Genomic DNA, 20,610 nt, shown 5'->3' with positions numbered 1-20,610 from the left:
TCAGAATAAATACCAAGAGGTATTTTCTTAATTTAAAAAGTTAATTTTGAAGAACAAATTACCATACACTTTTCAAATAACAAAATAAGCCAATTTAATAGCTTTTGAGTTGTCAAACTAACTTTTCTACTTGGAGTTGGGGAAAAAGGGATGGTGGTGGTGATATACTTTTTCATGACAAAATAAACTATAAATCCTCCTTAATATTACAATACTTTTAAACTTCAATGAGAAAATAAAACTCAGAAACAAAATCTGGCAACTGAAGATACGTCGCAATCTGTTTAAGTTGGTGGTAAAAAAATATGGAAAGCCAACTATGGTGGTATACAACTGCTAACTAGCACTCAGAGAGTTAAGGCAGGAGAATAGTGAGTTCAAGGCCAGCCTGGCCTACACAGCAAGGACTAGGGATGTAGCTTGATAGAACCTTGCCTAGGATGGGAAAGGCTCAGAGTTTAATCACCAGCACTGAGGCGTGGGAGAAGATGTATAATAGGTTGACTCTAGGGAAGTTAGATATTACAAGAAGATGAATGATAAATAATTCAGACTTAATCTAATTTATAGTGAAGAAAGATAGCACAAGATGACAAAAAAATTCTAGGCCAGTATTTTACACTGGAGACTTCTTTATGTAATTTTCAAAAGTTTAAATTCATTTATAAATACATTATTTCCAAGTACATATTCACCTCAGTTCAATGTATAGAACTACTGTGTTGGTCTGGGTTCATGAATAAATATTATTTTCTGGGGCAGGGCTAAGGGAAGATATTTGTCAAATTCTTTTCCAAAACTGAGCATAGTAGACAAATAGGAAAACAGTTAAGTGGATAAATACTAATAATTCTAGGGTTATTTGATTTATCAAAACCCAGAAAATAACAAAATTGGACCTCAGATTCAACTGTAATGAATGTGACAAAAAAAGACTTGCAGATGTAAGAAACTGAAAATAAATTTTCTTTTAGAGATCATCAAAATACCATTATAATGGTCACATGCTGCCAGACAAGGGAGCTAGCTTCTGGGAAATGGGTTGTTAGGCCATCTGGTCATGGTGCGAACACCAGAATGGCCTCACCACCAGGCAGACTCTCTAATGGAACCACTCTTATATGTCCAGCCTGTCCACAACTAAAATACCATAACTGTATGTTATATGATATATGACCATATAGGCTTCTATGAATGAGGAAGAACCTAATTTCTGGAAGCTACTGTAATCACCCAAGACAAGGAAGTAAGAGTAGTTGAAGAAATCACACTAGAAACCAGTTCACCTTCCTAAGACAACTTTCCACTATCCTCTGCTCATCAGACACCAAAGCCATCACTTCCATAGCAGATCCACAGACCAAAACATTCACGACATTGACACGAGCTAACGAAGACAATTAGAGCCAAGACAATGACCTTTGGAAACAACAGGGACCTTCTTGGCCTAGTTCTCCAGAACACTGTTAACACAGGAGAACCTTGTTGAAAGGATGGAATTACTGGAATCGTTGCATTTTATTAGTTGATAATTAAGAAGCCTTTATGGAAACATCTTCTGTGCAGCCAGAAAAAAATTAAAATAACAAACCATGTTTCTCTTGAACAGTTATTTTAAATCAAGAAGACATTCAGATGTCCAGGGAAATCAGGCATTTATTTAATGAATCTAGGATGCAGTTTAAGAATAGTTCTTGGGCCTGGGCCCATGTGGCTCACAGTTATAACATTAGCTTCTCTGGAAGATGAAATTGAGAGGCTCATGGTTCAAGGTTGGCCTAAGTAGCAAAGTCTGAGAGAATTCTTCTCAGCTGAGAGCTGGGTACAGTGGCACATGCCTGTTATCCTAGTTAGGATGGGCAGTCTAGAATAGGTAGGTCATAGACCAGGTGCATCTGGACAGGAAATATGACCCCATCTCAAAAGGAATCAGCACAAACAAGGCCTAGAGGCAAAGCTCAATAATAGAGTACCTGTCTAACATGAATGGGGCCCTAAGTTCAAATCCCAAGAACACAAAAAAACCCACAAAAAACACAACCCTTAAATGAGACAAAAAAAAAAGTCAATCAATTCCTGTGTAAGTTCCTTTAGATTTTATTATTATTATAATGTTGATAAGACCTCATAGTTTTTAAAATAAATCAATGGGTCAGTGTTACAATGGATTTGTTCATTAACTTTATCTTGAATAGATTTATGTTTGGAGTGGGGGGGGTCTGAATTCAGGGCTTTAGAGATATAATGAGCTTGAAAAGTCTTAAAAGCACTGCCTTGATGATCTGGGCACAGTGGCTCATCCCTATAATTCTTGCTACTCAGGAGGGCTGAGACTAGGAAGATTGAAATTTGAGGCAAGTCTGGGCAAGTTCTTGAGACCCTCATCTCAACAGAAAAAAGCTGGTACAGTGATACATGCTTGTCATCCTAGCTACAGCAAAAAGCATAAATAGGAAGATCCCAGTCCCATTGAGCTCAGGCAAAAAAATCAGACCGAAAGGGTTAGAGGCACGGCTTCAGCAGGAAGAGTACTGGCTCCCCCCAAAAGGTACTGACTTTGCTAGTTACTCTTTAAGTTCTGAATTTTTATGAAGTAAAAAATATCTTTCTCTTATCATAGAAAACTTGTTGAGGCCAATAAAATGACTATGTTATGAACAATACTCGCATATACCAAAATATCCATGGAAAGGACACAAGAGACTTCCTGAAACAGGAGAATATTTAAAATATACACCAAAAAGAGAAAAAAAAAAGAAAAAAAAAGAAAATTGAAGGAAATTATCCTCCAATGCATTTATATAGATTAAATTACTTTATCTTATTGGAGGCAATGTTGGACTAGTTTGGAATTTGACTAAAGTATTAGTGAAAAAATTTTATACTTACTTTCCAATTAGAGATCACAGAGTAAAAAAATATAACTTATAACTTACATTAATAACTTATAACTTACATTAACTCTGTGAATCAATTGAATGTCTACAAAGATGGTTGCTGTGACTAGAATTTAACATTTTCTTTCCTGGTTTGATTACTGTGAGAAAATTATAATCCCATATCAATTCAATTATTAAAGAAGTTTAGTATTAAAATTAAATTCAAAAGTAAATGGAACTGCCAGGCACTGGTGGCTCACATCTGTAATCCTCAAGAGACTGAGATCTGAGGATCATGGTTCAAAGCGAGCCCAGCACAAAAGTCCATGGACTCTTATCTCTAATAAACAACTTCCCAAAAAGCTGGAAGTTGGAAGTGGTGCTGTGACTCAAGTGGTAGAGCTTGCCTTGAGCTGAAGAGCTCAGGAACAGCATGCAGGCCCAGAGTTCAAGTCCCCATGATTGACTAAAGAGAAATAACAAAGCTGAAATGGAGCTGTGACTAAAGTGGTAGAGCTCTAGCCTGGAGCAAAAAGAAGCTCATGGACAGTGCCCTGCCCCTGAGTTCAAGCCCAGAACCCAGCAAAAACAAAAAACAAAACAACAACAACAACAACAAAAACAAAAACCAAAGAGGAAGAGAATGAAATTGTGAAGAACTATAAGTATTTTCATATAAAATAGATCAGAATAATGTAAGATTATAAAATTATATAGGTAGCAAGAAACACCCTTTTCCTTATTTTGTAATAAGAAGGCATAAAAGAAATTTAAAAGATTTGAATTATTTTATAAGCCTAGGTTCTATAAAACCATTACCCTTTGTGTGCCTACACGTAAGAGTGGGGAAAAACTAGTACTTTAAAAATTCATGTACATGTACAATTTTGCCATGATGAAAACCAAGTTATGGTAATTACCTCAGCAAAACCCATTCACAATTGGAAAGTATTAACTACATAAAAGTTCCCAAAGAAAAAGGTAGAGGGGGGGTGCTGGGAAGGTGGCTCAGTGGTGGAGCGCTTGCCTTGCATGCATGAGGCCCTGGGTTCGATTCCTCAGCACCACATAAGCAAAAAGAAAAAAAGCCCGAAGTGGCGCTGTGGCTCAAGTGGTAGAGCGCTAGCCTTGAGCTGAAGAGCTGAGGGACAGCACTCAGGCCCAGACCCCCCCCCCAAAAAAAAAAAAGAAAAAGAAAAAGAAAAAGGTAGAGGGCCTATATTCCTTTTTGTTTTTGCTTTTGTTTTTAATAAATTCCAGGCAAGCCAAGCAAATGTGCTCAGATAATCCCTTATATATAAAAGGAACACAGAGGAGAGTCTCATGCATCGGGTGGAACTGACCTCAGATTCTACCATGTAAAATCGGAGTCTATATTGTGGTGTTCCGTACCTAAGAGACAGAACAATAGAATAGAATCTCTACTCTTTTTAAAAACTTTTTTCAAATTTAAGATTATACCAATGAATACTGGTCTAATGGTTTAATGGTTGTTGATGTTAAAAATAGATAGTACTGGGCTGGGAATGTGGCTTTAGGTAGAGTGCTTGGCTAGCATGCACGAAGCCCTGGGTTTAATTCCTTAGCTAGAAGTGGCGCTGTGGCTCAAGTGGTAGCACGCTAGCCTTGAGCAAAAGAACCTCAGGGACAGTGTCCAGACCCTGAGTTCAAGCCCCAGGACTGGCAAAAAACAAAAACAACAAAAAAATAGATACTACCAAAGACCATCATCTTGTTTTCTGCAAGATACTGCTAATCCAAATTGTATCTGTATAGCAGCCCATGTTTTAGAGAGCATGGATACATGTTCTCTCAATTTGACCCTCACAGTCCCGAGAGGTGGGTAGAGACCAAAAATGACCTCATCCACACTGTATGCTGAAGAAGCAGAGTCCGTTCACATTATAATTGGATTCTAGGCCCAGTGGAATCCTCCTAAGCCATCCAAATATGATAGCACGTAAATGCTCCTTTGGCATGTCAAAAAGCAATATGAAAAGTACACTGAAATTTTGGTATATCAATATCTTCTAAGCTCCAGTTTTATCATATCGAAGAATGATCTATTATTTTCAAAACAATGTAAGTACTTCTGTTTCACGGGACACAGGTTAAACTAAGATGGGTATGTATTTATTTTCAGCTATGAACACAAAGAAACTAATGAAGTAGGCTGAAATGCAGCAAATTTTTCTAATTTTCTTTTTTTTTGTGTGTGTCCGGTTGTGGGGCCTGAACTCTGGGCCTGGGCGCTGTCCCTCAGCTCTTCAGCTCAAGGCTAGCGCTCTACCACTTGAGCCACAGCGCCACTTCCGGCTTTTTTCTTTTTGCTTATGTGGTGCTGAGGAATCGAACTCAAGGCCTCAGGCATGCAAAGCAAGCGCTCTACCACTGAGCCACCTTCCCAGCCCAAATTTTTCTAATTTAAAGAGAGTCTCAAGAGTTTTATAAAGCTCCTCCAAAAAGCAGCAGAGAAAGTAAAAAGAATTGTTAAATGTTTACTTGTTCAACTGGTGCACAGAAATGTATTTAGTGTAAGAGTAAGAGGAACTTTAATTACATCTCTTCCTGTGGTGCTAAGGATAGCACTGAGGGCCTCTCGTATGCCAGGTAAGCACTCTATCACTTCAGCTATGTTCTAGCCCAGACTGACCTTGAACTAACTGTCCTATTGCTTTTAGCTTGGAGTAGCTTGAATTACAGATGCATACCACCACACCTGGCTTTAGAGTTAGCACATGCTTGCACATATATTTAATTTTTTAATTAAAATAGTAACATGGACTGTTAAGCTAGGAGAAATAAGCATCATGAAGTATAACTTATGTATATGTTATTCATTTGACTTAGTTTAAATCTTTCAAATTTCCTTAACATGAAATTCATTACTAGGACAAAAGCAAACTGAGTGGCATGAATTGTTCATTAACTTAAATATTTATTGAAAAACTTACTATGTACTAAACCTTGCATTAGTTGTTTTGTTATTTCTAACAAATTGTTTTGAGCTTAACATTGTTTTGGATTTTTTTGCCTAATTACTAAATAAAACAATATTGCTGAAATCAAAGGACTTTACAAAACTCTTTTGATAATTTATTAGATAGAACTATTATTTTCTCAATTGTCAATTGAGCAAATAGAACACTAAATGTTAGCATATGCCAATCATGACACAAATTAAACATATGGTATGAAACTGTCCAAACTTGTTCAAATTCATTTAAGTGAGCTGAAACTTAAAACTGATGTTCTGCTATGCTCTGCAATATTTTCTTCAAAAAGAAAAACAAATTAACTTGGAGCACTAGTCTAATGGAGTAGGCCAAACTAAATACTGTTAGAGCAATGGACTAATGATATTATGTAAATTTTGTGGGGCAAAATTAAGACACTGAAACTAACTGGAACATAGCATCCTATGTATGCGGCAACAATTAGTTTAACACAACAGATACCAATAAATATATAAAAATCTGGAAGCACAAAGTTAAGATTTTCATAGCAACGTTCACTTAGCTGTCAATACTTGGCCTGCTTCTACGAGAAACTACGGAACATTTTGGCAGTTGATAATGTAATGCAGATGGTGCTAGATGACAACATCTTTTAGCTCAAACTGGCACCTTTTATTTTAATTTCTTATTTTTGTTTGTGGATGTTTGTTTTGGTTCAATCATGCTGTTCTCAGGAGAGATTCTCTGACGAAAGCCTCATAAATTCTATTTTTTTTTTTGTAGATAAGTGAATAGAGGAAGGGTTACTAATAAGCTATGAAGAATTTATACTTCTCCTGTTTCAGTGTTAACTCCAGTTCCAAGACTGAGGATAGTAGAAAAAAGAAAAAAAAATTGGGCCAAATATTCAGATATATCTGACAAGGAATAATTCATACTAAGATATATGCACTTTGAAAGAAACATGATATTCAAATAGTTAGGACTTTGACAAAAGTTGGATAACAGCTTATTTTCCAACATCTCGTTTCTTCATATCTTTAGTTTTAAAGGCTGAACAAGGAATGCACACATGAATTCAACATTGTCAAGAAATATACTACAGTAGTCCTAAAATGAATCTGTTAAATTCTCAATAAACTTAATCCCTTATATTTCATGATGCTATATGGTTTTCATATGGTTGTTTCCATTTGATCTTAACTGACAACTTTGTGAGGTAGGTAGAGTAGGTATGAATCTTCACTTTCAAACAAGGGAACCTAGACTCAGAGATGCTGACTTACTTATTAAAGGTTAAAAACTATTATATGGCAGAGCCAGGCATCTCTAGAATCTAGTATATTCTTCTAAGTGTGGTTTTTGGATTATCTGCATAAGAATAACCTGTACTATTTTCATAAATACAGATTTTAGAATCCTACCACCTTGAATTTATTGAATAAAACTCTCTAGGAGTGGAGCCAAAATTCCTGCATTTTCTAACAGACAATAATGTAGAAAACAATTGGATATTAGGTAAAGATGTAAAAGCATATCACTGATGCAACAGAGCTTCACATGATATCATGTGATGCCATCAGATGGTATTAGGGATAAGTGAGTTTAAAAACAATAGGATGCAGGCATGACTGCAAATTAGAATCACTTGGAAAGCTTTTTTTTTCCCCTTATTTTTCTTTTGTTAAATAGCATTTCTCATCTGATAGGAAGGAGGATGCTGGGTATCACAACTTCCCCAAGTGATTCTTACCTGCACTCACGATGAGGATCACTTGTGTTTGCTATGTGACACATCAGCATTTTCCAGAAAATTTCTTTTTCTCCTGATCAATTTCATGCCTAATAAAATTCACAGTTCATACTGTAAATTACTTAAATGTAAAGATAAAATGTTAAATATTTTTGACTTTTTGATATTTTTAAGATTAAAACATATTCTTAGCAAGACTAATCATGCTCCATTTAGCTACAATGATCTCACATACCCAATTTAATCATCACTTTGGACTTAAAAGTATATATAGTCAGCTGTCAACCACAATGATCCAGAAACTATGTTCAGTATGGGGTGAAAGCTGTATCTAACTGCAGCTAGCTGTAGCTACATGGCTCCTGGGCAATGGGAGTACACACAGTCAGCTCACCTGCATACCAAGGTCTGGTGGCTTTGGCAATGCCACATCTCACAACATGAATACGGAGAAAATAGTTCACCATTTTGTAACTGTGGTTACCACAAAAGACCTTACAATGTGTGAAGCTTATCTTATTACATGCCTCCACGGAGCAGATCTGAAGAAGAAATTCTCTATGAATCAATACTGTTACTTGGGAAAAGATGGCTACCAATTAAGATTTTTCCATCATGCATATGGATAGTATAAAAACACAGCCAGTAAAAGTAATATTTACAAAAGTACTAAAAACAATACCAACTACAGGGGGAAAATGGCCATCTCTGCTTTTCTTCCATTGCTTAATCAAAATCCTGAATATCTCTGGCTGAGGACTATGTGGATAGAATTTTGAGAGATCCTCTCACAGACTAATCAGGCTCTTCAGTTGCATTTGTATCTTATTAGCTAAAATACCCTTGCTGATTTATCGAAGTCTCCTACAGTTGAAAAACAGTTCTTTTTCTCATGTAGTGGAAATAAAACTACAAAGTCTTACTATTCATCTGAGAAATAAGCCTTGCATAGAAAATTTCTTTAATTCTGAAACTTTGTTTTAGTAACAGAGCTACCAGAATGCTATCTCACAACTAGTTCATATTATTATATCAAAGTCACTACAAAGCAGTCACCACACATATAGGATTTTTCTAAATAGAAAATAAGTGGACTTATAAAAATGCTCACCAGACAAATAATTATCTCTTCACAACCTAGAAAGAATTATTTTTGAAATGCTATAACTCTTAGTGTTTTAGATGCCTTTGTGCGTGTTCCAAGTTGGACACAATACAAAAAGCAATAATCTACCTTCTCAATGGACTCCCTGTACTCAACTGAAAGCAGGATGAGTTACAGCAATCAGTCATGCGAAGGCAAAGAATAAACCTGCTTTTAACAGTACACGTTTCATCTTGGACGAGACAAATTAAGCACTAGTTCCATCCTCCTCGATGACACGATTCATGCTGGTGCCGTGGGTGATATGGGTCATGGGATTGTTACTGAGATCTCTGGTGCTGCCATGTCGTGACTGCTCATTGAGCCGGTGGGAGCTGCTGTGCCTGGAGTGGTCGGTCAGTCGTGACATGCTGCCATGAGGTAGTCTCTCTTCCATTCCTCGGTAACTGCAGGGCGTGTACCTGGTATAGGAGAGTGGATTTTGAAGGGGGTAACCAAACACACAGAAGCCTATCACCTTCTGATTGTTTATAGTACTTTCATTCAAGATGTAGAGTTATCTGACCTGGCTAACCCACTCAGGCTCAGAATAAAGATCCCATTCACTGCAAAATGTTAAAAACTAAGATCCACTAGGCCGACTGATTTGGAGAGATACTTTTCTCACTGAAATAATTTCTGGGAAATAAAGTAGTTTAAGAAGAGGAGGAATAGTGTTGTATGAAAGGAGAGAAGGTTAGCACTCCCCTTGACAAGGATGGAAGAGGCCCTTGGGCCTGACAACACGCATACGGTTAAGGCATTGCCACCTACTTCGTGGCATCTAACCATCGTTTTTTTTGGGGGGGGAGGGGGGAAGGATTGGGTGGGGGGGGCGGGGAGAGGCTGGGAAGGGATGTGAAGGGTAAAAAAAGGAGCAGGCTGCAATGCTTGATAAGAAATGTACTCATTATCTTGCCCATGTAATTGTAACCCCTCTACAGTACGTTCACAAAAAATAAAAATAAAAAAAAATAAAAAAAAGAAGAGGAGGAATAATAGAAAAAAATGGAGACATGAGACATGGCCTCAGGGAGGCCAGAAGTCTGGTTTTACTCACTAGCATTGCAAACTCAAATTTTACTAAGAAACCAAATTGGGAGAGGAGAAGGTAAAAATCAATGGAGATGTTAGTTAGTGCAGCCTAACCAAAAAAAAAAAATTAAAAGAAAAAGAAATAGTAAAGGGATGAATTACTATGAGATGACCTCTGTGTCCATAGCTTCTTTTCCAATAGCCTCGTTAGCAGCTGAATTGACCATCCATAAATGATTTTAATTACTTTAGGGCTTCAGGTTGTGAAGACGCTAATTCACAGACATAACATCTACTCGGAAGTGAATCCTTGTAGCAGCAAATTCTCTCTACTCTTAGCCCAAGACCAGCTTTCTGCACATTAGCTGGGCTACACAGCTTAGCGTGAAAGGCAGCAGTGGGGCTGTTCAATTTCTTTTGTTGCAATCCTGACTCATTGAGCTCCAACACAGGCAAGAATATTAAAAATTCCTGTCATAAGGAATGAGAAACTTAGCTCTAGGCCCGTCAAGGTCATGAAAACCAATTACATTTTTTAAAATTAGTTCTTTGCTTATAGAGCTAGTATGCTATTGATCAATCTTTCTGACTTAACAGTGAGCTCTTTCCTATTTTATCTCTTAATTCCTAGCGCCTCAAGAAATGTCTAAAGTATCTTTTGTTCATACACGCAACAATACACTTTTTGGTAAAATATATTTAATTTAGGACAAAAACTGTTGTATGTATTAATGAATATATATATATATATATATTTTTTTTTTTTTTTGCAATACTGGGGTAATGAGACCCTAGGCTATAATCCTTGCCCAAATATAATGTTTCACGTTATGTTTCTAAAAACAAACAGATCTAGTGTTACTTTAGAATCCCAGCCTTCTAAAAGCTGAGTTCAAGGCGAGCCTAAGCCGCACAGCAAGAACTTGTCTCAAAAAACTAAGAGCTAGGCTGTATGCAGCTAAGTGGCAGATGAATGACCACTTGGGGAAAAAATGGCGGGGTGGCTAGGAATTGTAGCTTATTGGAATTTCCCTTGCCTAGCATCTGCAAGGCCCTGGGTTTGATCCTGGGTACAGCAAAAGGAAAGAAGGGGAGGAGGAAACCAGAATATAGCAGGCTTTAAAAACTGCTTTGTTTGGCTTAGTTAAAATTAAGCACTTTGTTTTAATTAAAATTAAATATTTTGTTTTTTCCCCTTTATGCAAACTGGAAACTTATGCATTAGGAATATTTTCAAAGGACTTCTCAAAAAATAAACAAGGCCCGCATGATGGTTTATGCTTATAATCCCATCTATTTAGGAGGCTAGGACAGAATCTCCATTTGAGATAAACCTAGGCCCTAGGCCAAAAGTTAGTGATGCCTAGCTACTAGTATTGGGTGCTGTATAAACCAAGGAGGAATACACATACAAGTGTCATCTCCTCTCACTCACCAGAAGCTACAAACTTAACTGAGATAATAACAAAAAGAACGGGAAAAATAAAAGGTAGCATTGTGACCACTGAGAAAATTAGAATTATGCAGTCCTGAAAGGATAGGTCTGATTCTGACTGAGCAGAACAGTAGAAAAGGCCATTCCTTAGCCAGGCGCTGGTGGCTCACGCCTGTAATCCTAGCTACTCAGGAGGCTGAGATCTGAGGATCACGGTTCAAAGCCAGCCCGGGCAGGAGAGACCCTGAGACTCTGATCGCCAATAAACCACCAGAAAACCAGAAGTGGCGCTGTAGCTCAAGTGGTAGAGCGCTCGCCTTGAGCTGAAGAGCTGAGGGACAGCGCCCAGGCCCAGAGTTCAAGCCCCACGACCGACAAAAAAAAAAAAAAAAAGAAAAAAAGAAAAAAGAAAAGGCCATTCCTGGAAATCATGAGCTACCCTCTGGCTGTCATGACATGTATTAAAATCTTATTGCAATTTAAGTGATCTCACAATTTTAACTACCAACAAAAGATTATAAACTCCAATCCACTAGGATTACAATGAATGAAATCTATCTTTAGCTGCCCTTGGAAATTTTCTTCTCAATATGTACTTATCCCAGGCCATCAAATCACCCTATTTATCTCCTCTTATATACACATTCATCTATCAGTCTAATCTAACCTTTCCTAAGGCCTTTAATCTATTATCCCTAACCTCACTGTTTAAATTACATCCTGGCTTAAGCTTTTATGTAACTGGTTCATAAACACATCTTTTCTACAAGGTTGTATGTACCTAGAACATAGAAATTAGTTACCTTTTCACACAGAATTCCACAGGCATAAGAGTTGTAGTCTAACAGTCATCCATTCATTATTGCAAAAGGTGAGGTCAGTAATAATGTCAATGCTGAGTGTTTATGGAGGGTGGTAAGAGATAAGTCTCTGATTCCCTCCCTCCTTATCGACATCTTAAGTTAATACCCCGAAATTCTTTCCTTCTTGCATATGTTAGTTGTCAAGTAATTCTCTTAAAATTCAAATTTGATTGTATCACTCCAGTGCTCAAAGTCTGTAACAGTTTCCCACTGTCTTAGGGAAAAATTCAAACTTTTCAGCATGGCTTCATCTCCTAAAATTGTCCAAACACACAAACTATAATCTAGTAAAACCTCAGTACCTAACTGCCTGCATGTTTTGCATTGCTTGTTTCTGTGTTTGCTGTTCCCTAGCCTTTCTTTAATTCTCTCATGTCTTCTTTGAATCCTATTTAAAGTTGAAGTGCCATCACTTGGGAGGCTGTCTCTGACTTTCCACGATAGGTAGCTGGTTTTCTTTGCTGGGATCCCAAAGCATCTGGCACCTATTTCTATTAAACATTTTAAAGAATACTGAGAGATACTGTTCAGTGAGCTTTCAATTTCTGCATCCTTCGCGCTAAGAATACTTCTTCTACAGAACTGCAGAGGGGAAGGAAAGAAGCCAGGAAAGAGAAAGGATCTTTGGATGTGGTTAAAAAGATGTTAGAGTGCACAGCTCATATAAGTAAGGAAGAGACAGACTAGATTTAAAAGGATGAAGGACAGACTAAAAAGAAAATATTAAAAATGGCCATTTCACTTCAAAGGTATGGTAAGGCAAAGAAAAGGAGATGGATAAAAGAAGATATATTAGCTGGGTGTTGGTGGCTCACACCTGTAATCCTAACTACTCAGGAGGCTGAGATCTGAGGATCACGGTTCAAAGCCAGCCTAGGCAGAAAAGTCCACGAGAGGGGATGGGAAGGTGACTCAGTGGTAGAGTGCTTGCCTTGCATGCGTGAGACCCTGGGTTTGATTCCTCAGCACCACATAAACAGAAAAAGCCGGAAGTGGTACTATGGCTCAAATGGGAGAGCGCTAGCCTTGAGTTGAACTGCTGAGGGACAGTGCCCAGGCCCAGAGTTCAGGCCCCACAACTGGCAAAAAAGGAAAAAAAAAAAAAACAAAAAACAGTCCATGAGACTCTTATCTCCACTTAACCACCAGAAAACCAGAAGTGGTACTGTGGCTTAAATGGTAGAGCCCTGGCCTTGAGCTGAAGAGCTCAGGGACAGCATCCAGGCCCAGAGTTCAAGCCCCATGGAAGGAAGAAGAAAGAAGGAAGAAGGAAGAAAAAGGAGGAAGAGGAGGAAGAAGAAGAAGAGGAGGAAAAGGAAGAAGAGGAAGATATATTAAAGTCAAAGAAAGATTGGTGCTTTTTAAAATACAGGGTAGCAGATCAAGTTAGAAAGCAAAAAGAAGAGTGAGGGAAGGGGTGATACTGTCCAAAAAGACATGCATTCTTTATCTGACTTATGTAACTATAACCTCTCTGTATATCACCTTTATAATAATAAGTTTTTTTAAAAAAGGAAAGCAAAACAAAGGAGAAAGCCAAATCAAAAATTGATAGGAATGGCATTCTACACTAGGATACAGGGAAGAAAGAGAGAAGGCTAGACTGAGACCATCAGGATACAAAACAGCTTCAGAAGCAGATGGTCTGATGTGGGCAGAATGCTCCCAATTTTCCTTCTTTTAGTTTTCCAAACTAGAAGTCTTAGAAAAGAACATCTCTGGGACATCCTTTTCCATAGTTACTAATAATAATCTATCACCAACTCCTATTATTTCTTTCTGCATATCTTTCTGTTTGCTCTTTCTTCTCTTTCACTGACAAACTCTCCAATAAGCTCTGCAGGGAAGGTCTCCAAAGCTCCTAGGAAGTTTCTATTTTTAGTGTGGCAGACCTCAAATTTAACCAGAACAACACACAGCCAGACTTAGTCTCTCTGTGAAACATTTTCTCCCTCTTTCTTCCTCCCTCCCTTCCTTTCCTCTACCCCCCACCCCTTTTTTTTGGCCTGTCCTAGGGATTGAACTCTGGGGTCTGGGCACTGTCCCTAAGCTTCTTTTGCTCAAAGCTAGTGCTCTACCACTTGAGCTGCAGCAACAGTTCTGGCTTTTTCTGAGTAGTGTACTGGAGGTAAGAGTCTCACGCACTTTCCTGCCTGGGCTTGCTTGGAACCATGACCCTCAGGTCTCAGCCTCTTGAGTAGCTAGGATTGCAGACATCAGCTACTTGTGGCCGGCCCTTCCTTTTCTTTCTTTCCCTCCCATGCTTCCTCCCTCTTTTTTTCTAGTACTGGGGATTGAATCAGGGTCTTGTACTCACTAGGCAAGTGTTCTACCTCTTGAGTCATACTCCTAATCCTTTTGCTTTAGTTTGATTTTCAGATAGGGTATAGTACTAACTTTACTAGACCACATCAGCCCTCAATCCTCCCACCTCTGGCTCTGAAGTAGCTATAATTACATGTATGCACCCATCTTGTTTTCGAGACAGCATCTCACTAACTTTTCCCCAGGCTGGCCTTGAACTGTGATCTTCCTGAGTAGCTGGGATTATAGAAGTGTGCACTACATACAGGAAGAAACATTTTATTAAATGTTCCACCTACCACCAGAATCAATCACTCCCTCCTCTGTGCTTCTACTATACCTAGAGAACAGGGCTGGCAAACAATGGCCTAATGACCAACAATGGCCTGATGGACAGATCTGTGGCCTCTGGATTATGTAAGCAAAGTTTGGATTCCTAAAACCCAGCTCAATGCCATCTTAATCTTACGAGGTCAACTCTTTTCATCCTGTCCCCCCACTCAGTATCTACAATGACTATTGCTTTTGCTTTTTAAAATTTTGTTTTATTTTACAATGAAGTATTTTTTTTTTTGTCAGTCGTAGGGCTTGAACTCTGGGCCTGGGTGCTGTCCCTCAGCTCTTCAGCTCAAGGCGAGCGCTCTACCACTTGAGCTACAGCGCCACTTCCGGTTTTCTGGTGGTTTATTGGAGATAGGAGTCTCACGGTCTCTCCTGCCTGGGCTGGCTTTGAACCGCGATCCTCAGATCTCAGCCTCTTGAGTAGCTAGGATTACAGGCGTGAGCCACCAGCGCCCAGCTTTTACAATGAGGTATTTTAAACAAAAATCTCTACCTCTCACATAGCTTGGACCATGTGTCCTTGTTGGTTGAGATGAGGTCTTGCTAACTTTTTGCCTGGGCTGGCCTTGAACTGCAGTTCTCCTGATCTCTGCCTCCCTAGTAACTAGAATTGTAGAGTGTGTTTAGCCCCTAAAAGTGATTTTAAGTTTCATTATGTGGAACAACTATCTAGCAAAGTTTGAAAGGCTTAATAATGTTCAATTTATACTTCAGAATTGGCTCTTTTTCTCTCTTAAGCTGTATAATAATGTGACATACGAAATAAACTAAGCTAGGAACAGAACTTACCTTCCATCACGTGACCTGTGTAGGCTTCCATGGTAGCTGCTCACTTTGCTATGGACACTCCCTGCTTTACTTCTTTGATCGTCCACCATAGCCAGCTGAGTTGAGGAGGCATGTGTGGAAGTTCCTTGAGTTGAAGTTCCCCTTGATTTTCTTATAATAGGTGTGTTTGGGTCCCTCAGGAGTGACTGGGCAAAGTCAGGTTCCTGTAGCACCTGTCGGCTCTCATTGACCATCCTACACAATGCAATGCAAGTTCAAGATATACATTAACATACTGATTATATAGTCAATAGTGCCTATATAACACCATTGCTGTTCTTGAAGTCTAATGTTCTCTAGGTCATTAGGACTGATTTAAGGACACAGGAAAGAATATAACAAAAACACTTTGCCCCCTAACAGAAGCCTCTGTTATTATCAGGAAATCAGGATTGTGCTTCCAACTTTACCAATATATATTGAGGCCAATCACTATCCCTTCTTCCCATCATTTTCTTCATCTTTAAAATGAAATTATACAATTTCATCCCTTTTTTTGGAGACAATAATCTTTCTGTATAGCCCAGGCTGACATGCAATCATGATCTTCCTGCCTCAGCCTCCCAAGTTATCTGGAGTTATGGGTGTGTACCACTATGAGTGACTAGTTTTGCAGTGTTTAACACTAAGACATGCGATTGTACATTTGTCATGGGCAGTTGACAGAATTTTTTAATGTATGTGTTGAGGATCAAACCCACAATCCTTAGGTTTTTTGAAACAAGATTTTGCTATATAGCCCAGACTGGTCTCAAATTTGCAAGCCTCTTTCTCCTACCTCTTGAGTGCTAACTTTACACACATGACTACACCACCCAGCTTCTAAGTTTCAATCTTAGTACTTCACAAAAGCCTTGCACCAATGTGAGGTTTGTGAAAATTGTGAGAAGTTATTAACTTACTCTTTTTTCCTACGGCCATGAAAAAAACTTGCCCATTCAAAGCAAGTCTTTTTGCTTCCAACCCAAAAAATAGAGGGGATGCCAACGATCAGAGCCATCAGATATTTCATCAGAAAGAGAATCAGGTCCGGACGACTCATCTGAGTAACCTACAAGAAGTAAAGAAGACCAACTTCGATACAAAGAACTTTCAATTAAAGGTAATCATAAAACTCATAAACAAAATAAGCAGCAAGTAAAATAGTTCTACAAATGTGGTATTTTCATTTATAAGGTATAGAGGTAATTTTCTCATTTTGTGGAAAAGTAACACTGCTGAAAGTTTGACAGTAACTTTACACTCTATATACTGAGCCCTATGTTTCTCTTATTGGCTGATTTTCAATATCGAAGTTTGTTAACTTAGTAAATAAAGCATTACTAGGAACTGAGGGGCAAATACTGTTTGCTTCTTGGTCAATTTCACAATTAGCTGTTAACATTTCACTTCTCTTTTATTACTTATCATTTTCTACCTGGGGCTTATGAGTGGCACTCAGCACCATTCCAGCCCCTTCTTCTTATCATGTATGCCCTTCTGTCACCCTGCTTCATGTGCACACTGCAGGCTGTCTCAGCTCTCTCCTCGACAGCACATTTGCCTGTCACTAGTCAGGTGAGTTCTTTCTTTTATGGCAGCACCAGGGATTGAACTCAAAGCCTTACACACTTGCTAGGCAGGTGTTCTACTACTTTAACCTCTTTTTGCATTAGTTATTTGCAAGGTGCAGTCTTACTTTATACTAGGCCAGCCTGAGCTATGATCCTTCTATTAGTGATTCCTCTTCTTGCTGGAGATAAACAGGTATGTGTCACTGTGCCCAGCCACTAGAGAGTTCTTACAAACTTTTATGCTTGGGTTGCCCTTGAACTTTAATCCTCTGATCTCAAGGATTATAGGCTAGAGCCACAGAGCCCAGCCTAATCAGATGAGTTCTTTTAAAAGTTTGATTTTTTTCAAATGTATCTTGAACAGAGAGTACAGGATGTTTTTAGCTACCTTACATTTTGGAGGCTTTAATTTTGAGATTTAAGATATAATTTTTATAAGTATTTCTTCTGTGATCTAAAACAATGCAAACACTATTGTGTCTATATGCTTTTGTAGGCTTTGGATTTTGAACCATTTGAATGCATTATGTATTTTGAAAGAAATGTGTGTTTTAAGTGGCACTGGTATTTGAATTCAGAGTCTCATGTTTGCTCAGCTTCCTTGTTCAGCTGGCATTTTACCACTTGTGCCATACCTCCATTTCTGATATTTTGGAATTTTTAATAGTGTAGGTTATATATGCATAGTCAAACTGACAAAACCTTTACATGTATGACTGATATACAAAAAGTTCCTAGATATAAACTTTATTATGGTAGATACTGACATATTTTCTATAAATTAATTGCTCTAAGACATTATCAACATGTAATCTGTAATGTAGTGAATACCATAAAGCTCTAGCAACAGATCAGTGATCAATTGGACAGAAAACATAATCATAAATTAACCAATACCTATAACTTATACTTTGTACTTTCACACATTCACACACTTCCCTCCTTGCATTATCCAAAATGCATTCTCTGATATAATATATATTTTTTGAGAGAGTCTTGTCCTGTAGCTGGGTTTACAAGCAAGTGCTACCATGCCTCGCTCAGCATACTTTTTTTTTTTGTCCCAGACCAGGACTCAAACTCAGTATGTGATGCTTTAGAGCTAACTGGCAGGCACTTAACCACCTGAGCCACACCTCTAACCCCAGAATATTACTTCTTAAAGACAGATTAATATTAAGGTACACATTATATAGCCAGGCACTGGTGGCCCATAATCCTAGCTACTCAGGAGGCTGAAATCTCAGGGTCATGATTCAAAGCCAGCCTGGGTAGAAAAGCCCCCATGAGACTCTTGCCTTAAATAAACCACTCAAAAACTGGAAGTGGTGCTGTGGCTCAAGTGGTAGAGTGCTAGCCTTGAGCACAAAGAGGCTCAGGGATAGCACCCAAGCCCAAAATTGAAGCTCCACAACTGACCAAAAAAAAAAAAAAAGGTTGAAACTAGGCACCACTGGCTCATGCCTGTATTACTATTTAGAAAGCTGAGAAAAGATAATGGTGGTTCCAGGCAGCCTGGGCAGAAAGTTTGCCAGATCCCTTCTGAACTCATAGCTGGTGGCACATAATTCATGGTATCATGTGCTTGTCCTCCTAAGCAACATATGTGGAGGCTTATTGGGAGGCTCAAAGTTCCAGGCCCATCTGGCCAGAAAAGTGTGTTAGACTCCATCTCTGTGGAAAGAAGCTATGTATTGTGGCACACACCCACCATCTTCAGTGGAAAGCCTAACACAGGCAGATTGTGGTGTAAGTGAACTCACAGGCATTAAGTAAGAAGTTATGTCAAAACAAATGAGCTTGCTGGGCCCTGGTGGCTCACGCCTATAATCCTAGCTACTAAGGAGGCTGAGATCTGAGGATCACGGTTCAAAGCCAGCCCAGGCAAGAAAGTCCATGAAACTCTTAGTTTCAATTAACCACCAGAAAACTGGAAGTGGCACTGTGGCTCAAATGGTAGAGTGCTAACCTTGAGCTGAAGAGCTGAGGGACAGCTTCTAGACCCAGAGCTCAAGCCCACAACCAAAAAAACAAAAAACCAATGAGCTAGAGGCTTATCACACAGTCATAGAGTGTCTGCCTAGCCAAGTGTGAGGCCTTTAGTTCACACCCTAGTACCACCCAGAAGAAAAAGAACTTATGCTTAATACCTACTAAATGCTCAAAAATATGTTCCATAGAGCAGTACTGTCCCAGAAGATACTAAAAGATAACCCACAATAAGTTATTCTGTGATGAAATTAATTAGGGATAATACAATCTTCCCATGAAGGGATTACAGATTAGTATGCAGAAATTTCTGGAAAGTCCCCTGTTATCTCAGTTTTTTCCTAAGCTGACAGTCACTAAGAAGTTGGAACAGTTTGTCCTGGTAGCGTACAAGCCCGCTAATCTGGGACAACTTTCTAGGGGAATGAGACACTAATTTTTAGGTCTAATTCTCCTATTTTCCCATTTCATGAGTAAAAAATATATATCACAATTACCATGGTTATGTTTTTTTAGCTCATGAGAGACACACACACACACACACACACACACACACACACACACACACACACGAAGGTAGAGTGGGGCAAGAGGAGGAATGAGAGAAGTTTGGCTCCTATCACATACTTGCCTGTATTCAATAAACAGGCAAAAATGGACCAAGTGAAAAAGTATTTGTATATGTAAAGAGGAGACTTGCCTGAATAATAAGAGGAAGATAGCTAAGAACTTAAGAGAGAAATAAACTAGTAAAACTGTAGACAAGGAGTGCAGAGGAATACTTCACAGATGATCACAGAACTGCAGAACTGTGGCCGTGAACAGCACTGACCTGAGTAATGTGACCTGGTCAAATCACTTTTTGTAAAATAAGTGCCTTGAACTGATCTGACTACTCATGAACTCAGGATAAGACTTTCACCTAGATACAGACTCCAAGTTTAAGGAGGTGAACTGACTCACTCAAGGTCATACATCTAATAAATTCAGTCATTTACAGACAGAGTGCTAATCTCTCCAGGTACAAAGATCGAGCAGAAGATGAGTCAGAAAACTCCTTGTCCTTGCTGAACTTAGAGTAGTGGGAAAGGTGGAGTACCATTACTATACTATAAAATCTCAGCATTTCAGGTAGCAGTAAGAACTAAAGCATGATGTGTAACAGCATTTGGATAAAAATGGTCAGTAAAGATGTATCCACTGAAATGACATGTAAACAAGGGTTTAAAGTATATTTTGGAGTGCAGACAGTTGAAACAGAAACAACTACAATTCTGAGAAATTAAATCCTTTGTCTTTGTAGAGGTAACAAGATAGCCAGACTGTGGCTGGAACTAAGCACAAAGGGTGAGGTGTAAAGTCACCAAAGCAGGCAGAGGCTGGCCAAATGATACACAGCTCTACACATAATGGTAAGGACAGATTTTAGTATTCCTAACGGGAAGCCATGGGTGGGGGTTTGTCTGATTAAAGAGGCAGCAAGATGTCACTTGTTTTAAAAAGATCATTTTGACTACTATGGTTTGAA

At 38.7% G+C, this 20,610-nt stretch overlaps 1 protein-coding gene, 1 long non-coding RNA gene and 1 other non-coding gene across 4 annotated transcripts in view; 2 read left to right on the top strand and 1 right to left on the bottom strand.

The window, feature by feature from the left end:
* The window catches only part of LOC138823408 (uncharacterized), a 52,727-nt gene that overhangs the window by 16,844 nt on the left and 15,273 nt on the right, over positions 1-20,610 (top strand). Inside the window, exons 3-4 of the long non-coding RNA XR_011370791.1 lie at positions 16,516-16,642; positions 20,386-20,494. This is a non-coding gene — a long non-coding RNA (uncharacterized lncRNA). The remainder of the gene's footprint in view (positions 1-16,515; positions 16,643-20,385; positions 20,495-20,610) is intronic.
* Fzd3 (frizzled class receptor 3) overlaps positions 7,524-20,610 on the bottom strand; it is a 54,227-nt gene continuing 41,140 nt past the window's right edge. For both annotated transcript variants that reach the window (XM_070016757.1, XM_070016756.1), the window contains 3 exons: positions 16,443-16,591; positions 15,502-15,735; positions 7,524-9,155 (listed from right to left, as the gene is read on the bottom strand). In XM_070016757.1, the coding sequence (XP_069872858.1) occupies positions 8,942-9,155; positions 15,502-15,735; positions 16,443-16,591 (597 nt within the window). In that variant the 3' untranslated portion in view covers positions 7,524-8,941. The remainder of the gene's footprint in view (positions 9,156-15,501; positions 15,736-16,442; positions 16,592-20,610) is intronic.
* LOC138823480 (U6atac minor spliceosomal RNA) lies at positions 9,408-9,533 on the top strand. The gene has a single exon (XR_011370830.1). It is a non-coding gene; the product is annotated as a U6atac minor spliceosomal RNA (small nuclear RNA).

The sequence above is a fragment of the Dipodomys merriami genome, unplaced genomic scaffold (genome assembly GCF_024711535.1).
Source record: "Dipodomys merriami isolate MVZ:Mamm:240054 unplaced genomic scaffold, mDipMer1.0.p SCAF_12, whole genome shotgun sequence".
Lineage (NCBI taxonomy): Eukaryota > Metazoa > Chordata > Mammalia > Rodentia > Heteromyidae > Dipodomys > Dipodomys merriami.
This window is presented reverse-complemented; position numbering and strand designations above follow the sequence as displayed.